Genomic DNA, 12995 nt, shown 5'->3' on the forward strand with positions numbered 1-12995 from the left:
GACTAACAACCGAGCTTCTTCAGGACGTTCTTCCTGTCTTTACCCTCAGACACATCTGACCAATGAGAGGAGAGAACGTTCTCACCTGGCTTGAATTATTTTCAGTGCGAAAAAAGAAACTGAAAGTCTCATCCATTCATTCAGACTAAAGCAAAAACAACTAAAAGGATTGAAAATGTACTAAATTAGCTAATTAATATGTTAGTTTTTAAAATCTGAAAAGGTGGAAAATGTTTTTAAACATCCTGCTGTTATTGTTCTTTAATCTAAATTTAAACTAAATCTTTATAGAGAAGTGAAGAGCAGAAAACACACACACACACACACACACACACACACACACAGGCTATTAAAACAGTCTCTTACCTCCCCTGCCTTCTCATTGGTTGGCAGCCGTGTCAGTCAGCGGGGCAGGGCGGGAGGGTGGGTGGGGCGTTGTGATGATGTCACAGTCACATGGATCCTCATGCGGTGCAGCGAGCAGCTCAGGATGTCAGAGCTGTGAGAGCTGCTGCCGATCACACACACACACACACACACACACACACAGGCACACACACACATACACACAGAGAGGAGATACTGCTGCCGTTGCTTCCTCCAGGAGTCTGGATTTTAAATATGTATTTTGTGATTTCTGACATGAAAGGTAGGACAGAAGAACCTGAGTGTGTGTTGCTTTGTTTCTCTCTGTGTTTGACTTTTTTTACCATTTGAACCTGATCCATCCTGAAGCAGAAAGATTTCTCTCAATCAAACGATAAAGAAATATTTCACATGTGCTGAATTCTCTTTCTGTGCAGCGAAGATGTTTTGTGTCTGTGAAGATGCTCCACTCTGTCTGTGTTACACAAAGCTTCTCTGAGGATGTTTACTAGTAAACTGTTTGCTCTCTGTAAGGTGAAGTGTGTGTGTGTGACTCTCATGGTGTAATCACTATTTTGGGAATCGTGATTAAATTAACGACATTGTAAAGTCAGTATGTGTGTGTGTGGCTGAGAGCAGGTGTGTGTGTGTATGTGTGTGTGTGGTGGACAGGAGGAGGATGTGGTAAAAAAAGTAATGTGACATTCTGAGAATATATGAGTTTATGAGCTGCAGGAAACCTGACAAGGTTTTAGTCACGTCAGTAGAGCTGAGGGACAAATATATAAGTTTATATGAGAAATAAGGAGTTTTTTAACCAGACTGGACGTATATGAGTCGATTCATTCATTCATTCATTCAAGGCAGCGACTGGATGTGAAGTCTTTACATTCACACACTATGATTTTATCAACGTCAGACTGGAACAGACTCGCTGCATCAGTCGTCGCCAACAGATCAGATTCAGAATGTGTCATGTGTCACGCCATGTGTGTCTCGGCCTTCAGTCAGAAAGATAAACAAAGATAATGTTTATTTACTTATCATAAATGCATGCACTCTCCCCCCAAAATGACATAAGAATATTGTAGCACATGTGTCCCATTTATAGTATTCAAAGTGATGCCCACAAACAGCATGTGTGAGGAGAAAAAAAAAAAAAGTAGTGAAATCCTGCTACTATAGTTTGTTTACGTAACCTCAGGAGGAAGCTTCCTGACCAATCAGAACAGATCGGCTCCATCGGGGGAGGGAGGGAGGCTAAATGGCCTGTTTCAGACAGAGGCTGAACTGAGGGGCCCAGAATAAACAAATAGGCCTGGAAATGTGCAGAATATGTGATGACATGTGCTATCATAATCACCATAGAAGAAGATATTATAGGAAATCAGTAGTAGCATGTACAAAAGATTATGCTATGAAATACTTTTTACAATTAGATTCATAGATTGCAACCAGGTTAGAAAGTGATTGTTTCTGTCTTTCACCTAGTTCCCTGTAGGATGTTTTATTGTTGGTTCAAGAGGTGAAAATAGGACTTAATAGCATTATCTCTGTAAATGAATTAGAGCTAGAGCGATTAGTCCATCAACAGAAAATTAACTGGCAACTATTTTGATAATTGGATCATAATTTTACTCGTTTTTTAAGCAAAAGTGCAAAAAATGCTGGTTTCAGCTTCTCATGTGTGGACTCTTCTATTATATATGATGGTAAATTGAATATTATATGGGTTTTGGACTGTTGATTTTGAAGACAGGACATTATCATGATGTTGTTTTATTGTTGTCCTCCCCAATGATAAACCACAAGATCAGTTGTTAATGCGGGTGCCTCGTACATACAGTATGCGTACGTTCGAGTGACAGCGCCCTCTACTGACTGTAGTAATGACGACAGGAGAAAAGGAGGAAATCAGGTGACGTTATAGCAACAAAGGGTCCTTCAACAAAACAATCAAGACTGTAACACAAGAGTCACTGTTCACTTCCTGTTTCACATAAACAACCTCGAGTCTACACTGTTCTTAAAAACCATGACCACAACTGTCTGAGCTTAGCCGCGTGGTTACTGTAACCATAACAACAAAGTCCTCCTAACCTAAGAGAAGTAGTTACTCTAACACAAACCTCACTGTTCCTCTGACTTTAAAGCAGCTATGACTGACTTTTTTTACAATAATAATGTCTGGTCTGTCAGTGTGTAATGTGTTATTGACCCTGCAGCTCCTCTGCAGCTTTACGGAGCTTTATAGTGAGTTTCAGCTCATGGTTTGTCTGTCCGGATGCAACTTTACTGTTCTGGTTCACTCTCAGCGTCTCATAGCGTCACTGTACACTACCTGCTCAGCACCAAACAGACACAGTTAGCTGTAGACTAGCTGGTGAACATAGTGGAGCATTTAGCAGCTAAAGAGTCAGATATTTCCCTCAGGAGTTGGTGGAGACCAAAAACAGAGCTAAAAGAGAGTGAATGTTGCTCCGTACCTGCTGGATGTGAGGTTATGTCGCGTTATGTTCACTGACATCTGCTGCTTGTGATCAGTATGCACCTACGTTTTAGCAAATATCGTGAAGGACTGACAGACGTTCTTCTACAACTGTCTGACAAACTTTGACTTGTTAGTGTTATATAGTCACAGCATACACATCAGTTTCTCTAAAAGATTATTAACCAGCGATGTTTGGAAAACTCAATAAAAACACTTAAAGCTCTTCTTATTCAAACCATCTGGATGAAAAAAACATTCTGTTCACTGCAAGATAAAAAAGATGTGTCTCTGTTTACGAACTTAAACAAAAATGGCAGCTACCTGGATAAAACACTCTTCATCATCCAGAGGCCTAAAAGAGTCTTTCAGAACAGCGTTAAGTGTTTTTAAATGACCTTTTATTTACCTTTTTGAGAAACTGATGGTGACCTCTGTGGCCTGAGCGTTTGCTGGTACATGAGAGGAAACAAACTGGGACCAGAACCAGGACTCTGCTTTGTTTCCATGTATTTAGTTGTATCAGAGTCTTTGTCTGTTTTTAAATTAAATTAAAATACAGTTTAATTTAATTCCAGTCATCATTTCTCCTGTAAATGTCTGTTCATTCAAACAGTTTTTACAGGCTTGTTGTTGTTGTTGTTGTTGTTGTTGTTGTCGGTGTGTGTGTGTGTGTGTGTGTGTGTGTGTGTGTGTGTGTGTCTGTCTGTCTGGTCCAGATTCTCAGTCTGTGAGAAAACGCTGCAGGAGGCGTTCAGCCAGCCGGTTATGTCACAGGATTACAACAGCGAGGAGATTATTTAACTGTTCTCTGCAGGGAGGGGGGGGGGGTGGGGGTGGGGTGAGGGGGGGTGCTCTGGGGTCGGGGGGCGGTGACATCACTGGTGACATCACCTCTGCCGCAGACACTCAAACACATGAAGAAATGGCTGAATATGGTTACTGCTAACTTTATTGTCTCACGCTCAGTTTTTCCAAACAGGAGAAATGTCTGCGTCTGACTTCTTTTACCCACAATTCATTTGGTTTTCCGGGTTGTTTATGACTTTGTAGATCTGCTTTAAACCACAAACTGTGTGTTTCCTCATTTTCTGTAGTGGTGCCTTCAAGGATGATAAAACGTGGGTCTCCCAAAACACGACAGGGAAAAGCAGACACTAAAATAAACTACTTTCATGATACACGGCTGAATATCGCGCCGTTGAATCAGATAAAACAGACTGTGGAGGAGAAAGTGAGCACCATAGCTACGGCAGCCGATAGAGAGGCGTCTGCAGGTGGACGGGGGTTTGCAGCATCGACCAGCGCTCGGTGAGAAGCGTCAGACTGAAAACTCTCGCGGAGCATCCTCACGTTCTCAGCAGTATTTTCATGTTTGTGTGTTTGTTAAAAGTGAGAATAAATCAGCTGAAACGAAGGCAACAGAATCAGCAGCTGCAGTTTAGTGAGGTTGGACTGTTTCACCTGTTAGTAAAGAAGCGGAGCCTCGTTACCGTGGTGACGTTTAAGATCGTTTTCCTCCCTGCGTAGTTCAGTCTGGTTGGTTTTCCTCCTCGGTTTGATTCGTTTGTGCAGATCTGAACTCACCAATCGTACTCGGACCAAAACAACGGCACGGAGACCCTTTAGAGGAACTGGTCTCGGTCCAGTCTCAAACCAGCTCTGGAGCAGTTTGTTCTGACCGACTACAAGGCTGCAAGTTTGAGCTAAACAGCTCCCGTAGCCAGGAGTGCTTTGCATGCTGGGATGCAGCTAGCAGCTAGCAGGAGAATGATGGAGGTCCGACCTGGACTAACAGCTTCTTTAAGACCTTCTTCCTGTCTGTACGTTCTCCAGACACATCCGACCAATGAGAGGAGAGAACCTTCTCACCTGGCTTTAATGATGCATTTTGGTTCATTTTTTCTGTGTGTAAAGAAACTGAACCAACTGACTCAATGATTCAGAGCAGAACAAACACTCTGCTGGTTTGAAAACAGCCCTAAAAGAAGTTTGATAGTTTCAGAGAATTATCAGTCAGAAACAGCCGAACCGAAGGAAAAACATCAAGTGATAAAACCGTGTAGAGGAAGAGAAAAACAGGAAGATTGTTCAGCAGAGGAGCAGGAATTAAAAAATCAGACTTGAACTGAACTTCAGCTGCAGCAGAAGATAAAGCAGGAGGACGGGTTGGGGGGGTTGAGGATGGGGGGGGGGGGGGGTGAGGAAGGTGGTTTTCCACTGCAAACCTTGACATGTTTCAAAGGCTCAGTGGCGGCTACACGACCCTCCTCTCTCCTCCCTCTTTGATCCGTCTCTCTGTGAAACTTTTTTTTTTTTTTTTTTTTTTTTACAGCTCGGTTTCAGATAATTTATCCATCGGGGACTTGTTTTGCCGAAGCTTTAGCATTTTTGGAGTAAACACAGTAACGGTGGTGGCCCTCATGAAATTCCTTCAGCTCATTAGCCTTCACTTACCGCTGCTCTGCTGCTAATTACACATCATATACAGTTGTATCTACTGTATACGATGAGCATCTGCAGCTGTCTACGGGGAAAACTCTACAAGGTTCAAGCGTTCATGTGGAGTTCTGAATTTAATTACTTCAGATGTAGAAAATGATCTGAGTCGGTGGAGGAGTTCACACCTGCATCTTTAACTTCCAGCAGCTACATCAGAGCGGAGACGGAGACGTCCCGTTGGCTCAGATTATAGAGGACGGAGCAGCTGATGTGATGATGTTTTCATCTCTGAGCTGAGATATTTAAATGTTTACGCCTCTGACTGACAGGCAAACAGCCCCGAACGCTGTTGAAGTGGTTCATCAGAGGCTTTCAGTCGGCGTCGTGTCAATCAGTGTTTCTGTTTATCAGCTGATTCAGATTCAGCAGGACGGATAAAATGTGACTGTAGGGCTGCAGGTGGTCATTATCGATTCATCTGTTTATTATTTTCTTGGTTCATTTTTTAGTTGATTGAATGTCAGACTGTGAAAAATGTCCACCACAGTTTCCAAACCTGACGTTTCTTCTTCATATCAACAGTTTGCTGCACAGAAACATTCAGTTTACTGACGTGTATGACAATGAAACTGTTGAGAAGCAATTAAGAAGCTGGAAAACAATGAATGTTTGACAGTTTTGCTATAAACAAATGAATCAAAATCAAAATAGTTGCTGATTATTATTTCTACTCGTCGTGTTATAAAAATGATGATGATACTGCAACTCTGCAACATCAGCAGACTCATCAGCTGAGGTTAAAGGAAGTTCAGTATTATATTATAAAGAGGAAGATGTAGAGATTAAAAATTTGTTGGAGACAGAGTGAGACGTGTCATCTGGGGGTCAGATGGACAGGAGAACTGAAAACAGACATGTTATTATTATCTATAAGTCTGTATTTGATAGATTAAGAAAAGAACTGTGACGCCCACTTAAGGTCCTTCCTTCTTGTCTCTATTGTTTAATGGTCATTACGAAGAAATTCTTTTAACAGATCGATTAGTTGATTAGTTTAAACAATTATTGGTTTAGACACATTTAAAAACCAGATGCGTAAAACTCACATACACATCCCCTCGTTCTCTGTAATTGTTTTGTGTTCCTTGTGTTGTTCTGTCTTTTGTCTTGCAATTAAAAAATAAATTAATAATACTAATAATAATTTAAAAAAAGAAATATGCAAGCTGGTGCCAAGAAGTTCGACTATGGGTCCAGACCTCTAAACATATCAAACTTTTCGATTTTTTCGGGTTGATCTGATTTTTCAAGCTGATAAATTATGAAATCTTTATGTGTTTTGCTTACTTTGTCATTTTTCCAGTAAACAAATGAAAGTAGCAGACATAAAAAAGGAAGTATTATAGAATATAAGTATTTAAATCAAATGCAAAACAATAATCAACACCGACAGGCAGTAAAAGTGATTTAACTGTCAACCAAACAGGAAGAGACTCGACTGTCTGAAGCTTCTCTTTGGTTTTGACCTCTGATAAGATTCTTCCTTCAGAATATAAACAGGTTTTTGCTGAACGTGAGACTTTGAAAGCAACATGAAGTTCAGCGTCGAGCTGTAAACATGAACACACACATGTGGAGGTGAAGCAAAGACAGTTTGGAGATTACAACACCGACCTGCTGGAGAGGTGACGAAGCAAACGCACCAACTGCTGCTTCGTCTGTTAACAGGCTGAAGGAACAGTGTCGGTGCGCCGCCATATGTCCGCCGTTATTACATCCACTCTGAGATTATAGGAGGAGATTAACGCTGCGGCGTCTCTGAGTGAGAGTAACCCATGAGCAAGGCATTTCATCCACTGAAGAGGTGAAATAACTTTTCTCTCGGTTTTACTGTTGTCATGTTCTTCGCCGTCCTTGTGACTGATTACTGTGACCGTCAGCTGGGTGAATAACGATCTCATAAGGATCACATGTAAATGTTACGAACCACATCATCTTCACACACGCCGGAAATACAGTCTGATGGTTGCTAGCATGAATTAGCTCTGGTGATAACGATGTAATTCGCAGAAGGGCTGATGGATAAATGGAAACAGGAGGCGTCTGGCAAGAAATACAGATACTATTAGTGGTAAATGTGACAAAAACAAACTCAATTATGAGAGAACTTAGTTTTATTTAGCAGAGGCAGAGATCACACAGTAGATCACCTAGTAGGTTACTGTTCTTTATGGAAGACATGAGCAGAAGTTGATGTTAGAGGTTATGTTAAAGCATGTGAGAGTCAGCTGTTGCTTCACTTATTTCACTTAATTTTTTAATGGACCATGAAAGGTTAATCTTGTTTTGTCCTGCTGATTTTACTCTTTTCTTCTTACTTGTTATGCTCAATGCTCCGGTTGCTGTTGGCTGCTGTATTTCACCCGCCATGTTTGTCTTCTTCTTCTTCTTGTGTTTAATGGAGGCGGATAAACCTGCTGTTATGGAGCGTGTCATTAGGTGTGTTTCCATCATTCCGCTTTTATGTGCTTTTTTTTAATTTGTGCATAAAAGAACGTGAGTGGAAACGCTGGAAATTCAGAAAAAAATTGAAATATCGCAAAAGCAGTTTGTCATACAGGAAGCATGTGACTTGAAGCTTCCGCCGCGCTGAAGAGACGAAACATGGCGGCAGACGTGTTTCACTGTCAGCTCTCTTCTTCTTCTTGGTCTCTGAGCAGCGTTCAGTACGTGACACAGAGCTGTTCATCAACGCTGTGATGTCAGCTGTTTGTCCATCATGCTCTCCATCAGCAGGTTGTGATGTTATGTTTTCCATCACTTCAGCTCTGACTGTCTTCTTCCTCTTTTTGTGGTTTACTGCACTGACAGGAGAATCAGATCAGACAGCTCAACTATTAATATTCACAATCAGAAGTGGATGGAAATACACATTAATTTGCATTTTCTTTTATTGATCTTCTGAAATTTCAGTTCAAATCTGCGCTACAGTTTGACATAAACCTGACTACTGGTGTCTTGGCTTTTCCCTTCAATTCTTTGTTTACACTCAGTTGCTTGGAAACACAAATATGATGATATTTATTACTGACACAACTGGAAAGTGTCACTTTTCCAGTGAAAAACAGAAGTTAAGGTGGGTGTGGTGCCTTATTTCTGTTGTTCAGAGATCTAATTGTAGATTTTCAAGAGAAAGACTGAACTTTTTGTGTTTATCGCATCTTTTAAAAGTTTAAAAGTCCTCTTTTAATGACGTTGTCTGGTTGTGTCGTCTTCTTCTTCTGCAATGGTTTAACAGTACCGAGACCAACTGATCAAGTCCTAACATACAGTACATATATTTTTTCTCAGATTTTCTGGAAATTTAAATTTTGCACTACATTTGAATGGAAACTTGGCTGCTGATACAATTTACAGTTGTTTTCTGCGTTTTTACTGTTTTTCAGTAAATTATTCAACAGAAATTAACCAAACTGTTTCCTCATCAGTCTTTTGACTCAAGTGTTGCTTAGAAACACTGAGGAAAAACGACACAACATCTTTAATTTCTCGTAAACTGTTCATGTCACTCGCTCTGCTTCCACTCACTGTGTAGGAAAATCATAAATAACACAGTCATAATCGGAGGATTTTACACCTACTTAAAATTTCAGCACGAATCCAAGGAGTCATTCTGAGAAATTTGATGAGTACAGATATGCTTCTTGGCACCTTTTGAAGCTCGATCACGCTACATTCTGTCACTATGAGATGCTTTTCTGGGAATATCTTAAGTTTCTGAGAGTGGAGTTTTTGTTTTATGGCTGCAGATCAGTGAACAAATAAAACCTCAAACAAAAGGCAGAGTTATGTTATGATGCCTCTGATCTGTGGAGGAACACAGACATTTAACTCTTTGTTTGGCTGCAACAGTCACAAAGAACAAAATGTAAGAAACAGAATGACTTGTGTTTTACTTGAGAAGAAGAGGAGGAGGAGAAGGGATGACAAAGGATAAGAGAGATGATGAAGAAGAAGAAGAAGAAGAAGAAGGAGAAGGAGAAGAAGAGTATGTTGGTGCAGCAGATGCTGACAAACATGAAAGCTTTCTGTGTTTGATGCTCTGACAGCTGATGACTCATTAAAACAATTTCCTCTCAGGTTCACTGATTTAAAGACTCAGTGAGCAGAAGAAGAGGAGGATGAGAAACTGTCACATCATATTCATCGAAGCAAAGGTCACTCTGAGCCTCCGGGCCCAGGCAGCCTGGACAAAATCAATATCATTTATTCAAATAGATTTTGTCTAAAATGTCAGGAAAAAATACTTCATCCCTAACCCTAACCCCTAACCCTAACTCTAACCCCTAACCCTAACCCCTAACCATAACTCTAACCCCTAACCCTAACCCCTAACCATAACCCCTAACTCTAACCCCTGACTCTAACCCCTAACCCTAACCCCTAACCCTAACCCCTAACCATAACTCTAACCCCTAACCCTAACCCCTAACCCTAACCCCTAACCCTAACCCCTAACTCTAACCCCTAACCCTAACTCTAACCATAACCCCTAACCCTAACTCTAACCCCTAACCATAACCCCTAACCCTAACCCCTAACCATAACTCTAACCCCTAACCCTAACTGTAACCCCTAACCCTAACTCTAACCCCTAACCCTAACCCCTAACCATAACCCCTAACCCCTAACCATAACTCTAACCCCTAACCCTAACCCCTAACCATAACCCCTAACCCTAACCCCTAACCCTAACTCTAACCCCTAACCCTAACCCCTAACCATAACCCCTAACCCTAACCCCTAACCATAACTCTAACCCCTAACCCTAACCCCTAACCATAACCCCTAACCCTAACTGTAACCCCTAACCCTAACTGTAACCCCTAACCCTAACCCCTAACCGTAACTCTAACCCCTAACCCTAACCCCTAACCATAACCCCTAACCCTAACCCCTAACCATAACTCTAACCCCTAACCCTAACTGTAACCCCTAACCCCTAACCCTAACTCTAACCCCTAACCCTAACCCCTAACCATAACCCCTAACCCTAACCCCTAACCATAACTCTAACCCCTAACCCTAACTGTAACCCCTAACCCTAACCCCTAACCCTAACCCCTAACCATAACTCTAACCCCTAACCCTAACTGTAACCCTAACCCCCTAACCCCTAACCCTAACCCTAACCCTAACCCCTAACCCTAACTGTAACCCCTAACCCTAACCCCTAACCATAACCCCTAACCCTAACCCCTAACCATAACTCTAACCCCTAACCCTAACTGTAACCCCTAACCCTAACCCCTAACCTCTAACCCTAACCCCTAACCATAACCCCTAACCATAACCCCTAACCCTAACCCCTAACCATAACTCTAACCCCTAACCCTAATTCTAACCCTAACCCCCTAACCCCTAACCCTAACCCCTAACCATAACCCCTAACCCTAACCCCCTAACCCCTAACCATAACCCCTAACCCTAACTCTAACCCTAACTGTAACCCCTAACCCTAACTGTAACCCCTAACCCTAACCCTAACTCTAACCCTAACCCTAACCCTAACCCCTAACCATAACCCCTAACCCTAACTCTAACCCTAACTCTAACCCCCTAACCCCTAACCATAACCCCTAACTCTAACTCTAATAACTATTCCCCCAAAGTCCATCTGCACATGTCTTGTTTTGTCCAACTGTCAGTTCAAAAGAATATTGAGTTTATAATCATATAAAAGAGAGAAAAGCAGCAAATCCTCATAAACTTGTAGTAAATCTCTGGTTTCAGCCTAATGAACGACAGCTGTTCATGAGGAGGTGAACCTTCCTCACATTTCATCATCAGCATCATCGTCGCCCCTGAATGAGATACTGTGTGAGAGCTGCACATCAGCACTTTACACGTTTGACAAGACACGATATATAAATAAAGTTACTATAAATAAAACACGTTCAGAGCTTAATGCTCATGCATCCTTTGTGCATTTGACCAAAAGCTGAGTGATGATCTTAAATGCCAAGAAAAAGACCAGAATATATGATAAATGCAGCAAACTGTCTGCTTTTAATGTTTGATTTAACTTTGATCTCGGATCTTTTTTAACTTGTGTAAAGCATCTTTGAGTATCTTGAAAAGTGCTCCATAAATTAAATGTATTATTATCATTATTAATGTATTCATTAAAAATAGAAGAAGAACTGATGTCTTTGAAAACAAAGATGGTGGGTTTAGCTGAACAGGCGGCTGATCAAAAACTCAGAGGAGACTCATCAGCCAGACAGGAGAATATCTGGTCCACCTTAAAGGTCAGTCCACCTTAAGTGAGCCTGGCCAGGTTAGGCTAACGTGTTGTCGCTAACGAGTCTTTTCTCGGTCTTGAGAAGCTGCAGTGTTTATTAACTGACACGTTGCGGCCTATGCTGCCATATTGACAACTAACTGCGAACCTTTTCCTGCTCCGCTCGCAACACCATCACTTTCCTGCCGCTCGCTCAACCACACACTCGCTACGCGCACACACACGATGACTCAAAAACATCCCACAGTAATGTAGGGAGTTATGCTCGCACAGTGTGTGTGAGTGAGAATCATTAGTAGCCCGTTGATGTTAATGATCGTCTGAAATTTTAGCAGCAGTGCTGATAATTTTAGAATGAATACAAGGGAAAGACCGCTGTTGTTTTTCCTGTGAATTCAGGTTTATTTCACACTGGTAAAAAAAACCTCACAAATTTAAAAAAGACCTGATATACACACCAAATGATGCCAAACACACTACCGAAACCACACACACACACACGCACTTTCCTCTCTGCAGTAATTAGCCCTCTGAGCATTAATCCCCAATTCTGCGTTTCATCATCAAACATGGTTCAACAAAGCCACCACCTGAAGTTAGACCTGATGTGAGAGCTGCAGTCATTAATACACAGCCAGCTGCAAACACAAACATCTGTTTGTTTTTTTGTAATGTTTGTCCAGCAGCTTCAGGCTCTCAGGAGGAGACGAGAGGAGAAAGTTCTCAACGTACATTTTATTATTTTCATAGTGTGAAGTTTGTTCCTTTTGTTCCTGCTAAACTCAAAGAATCACACTTACACTAATCACTATTTCATAATACTGTGAGATTGTCTCATTCAACACAACAAACATTCTGGTTTGTGGGATATCTGTGCACTTGCCATTGCTACGGTAACTGTCGTAAACAGTGATGTGGTCCGTGCAGGTGACAGCAGGAAGTTGACAATATCATGAGAACATCCTGTTTTAGAAAAATGCCCTTTTTTTAAAAAAAAAAAAACAGAGTTTGGTGTTGGAGCCGTTGCTTTTGATCTGTGGTAAAGAACGATTGGCTGGGTGAGGAAACACACACACACACACACACACACACACTGTGCTGGAGTTAATCTGAGTGCTGCTGTGGTTCACTGGGTGCATCAGTGGATCTTGTAGATCTTTATTCTCTGGGTCAGCTGGTCAGTCCTGCTCTGAGGGAGGACGAGAGACACTGAAGCACACAGGGAAAGAGAGAGAGAGCGAGAGAGAGGACTCACAGTAACAGATAAAAAATATAAGGTGGACTGATACTTCCTGAGGATCATTATCACTGATGTCCATCACAAATAACAGAAACAGAAATGTGATAATGATCTGAACATCATGTTACACTGCAAACAGCTGATTCACATGGAGA

General features: G+C 41.5%; 1 protein-coding gene across 1 annotated transcript in view; it reads left to right on the forward strand.

The window, feature by feature from the left end:
• Nucleotides 1-490: 490 nt before the first annotated feature.
• The window catches only part of LOC122987212 (nuclear receptor ROR-alpha A-like), a 33092-nt gene continuing 20587 nt past the window's right edge, over nt 491-12995 (forward strand). The window contains exon 1 of the mRNA XM_044358980.1: nt 491-649. Coding sequence (XP_044214915.1) covers nt 622-649 — 28 coding nt within the window. The 5' untranslated portion in view covers nt 491-621. The remainder of the gene's footprint in view (nt 650-12995) is intronic.

This window comes from Thunnus albacares, chromosome 1 (genome assembly GCF_914725855.1).
Source record: "Thunnus albacares chromosome 1, fThuAlb1.1, whole genome shotgun sequence".
Taxonomy (NCBI): Eukaryota; Metazoa; Chordata; class Actinopteri; order Scombriformes; family Scombridae; genus Thunnus; species Thunnus albacares.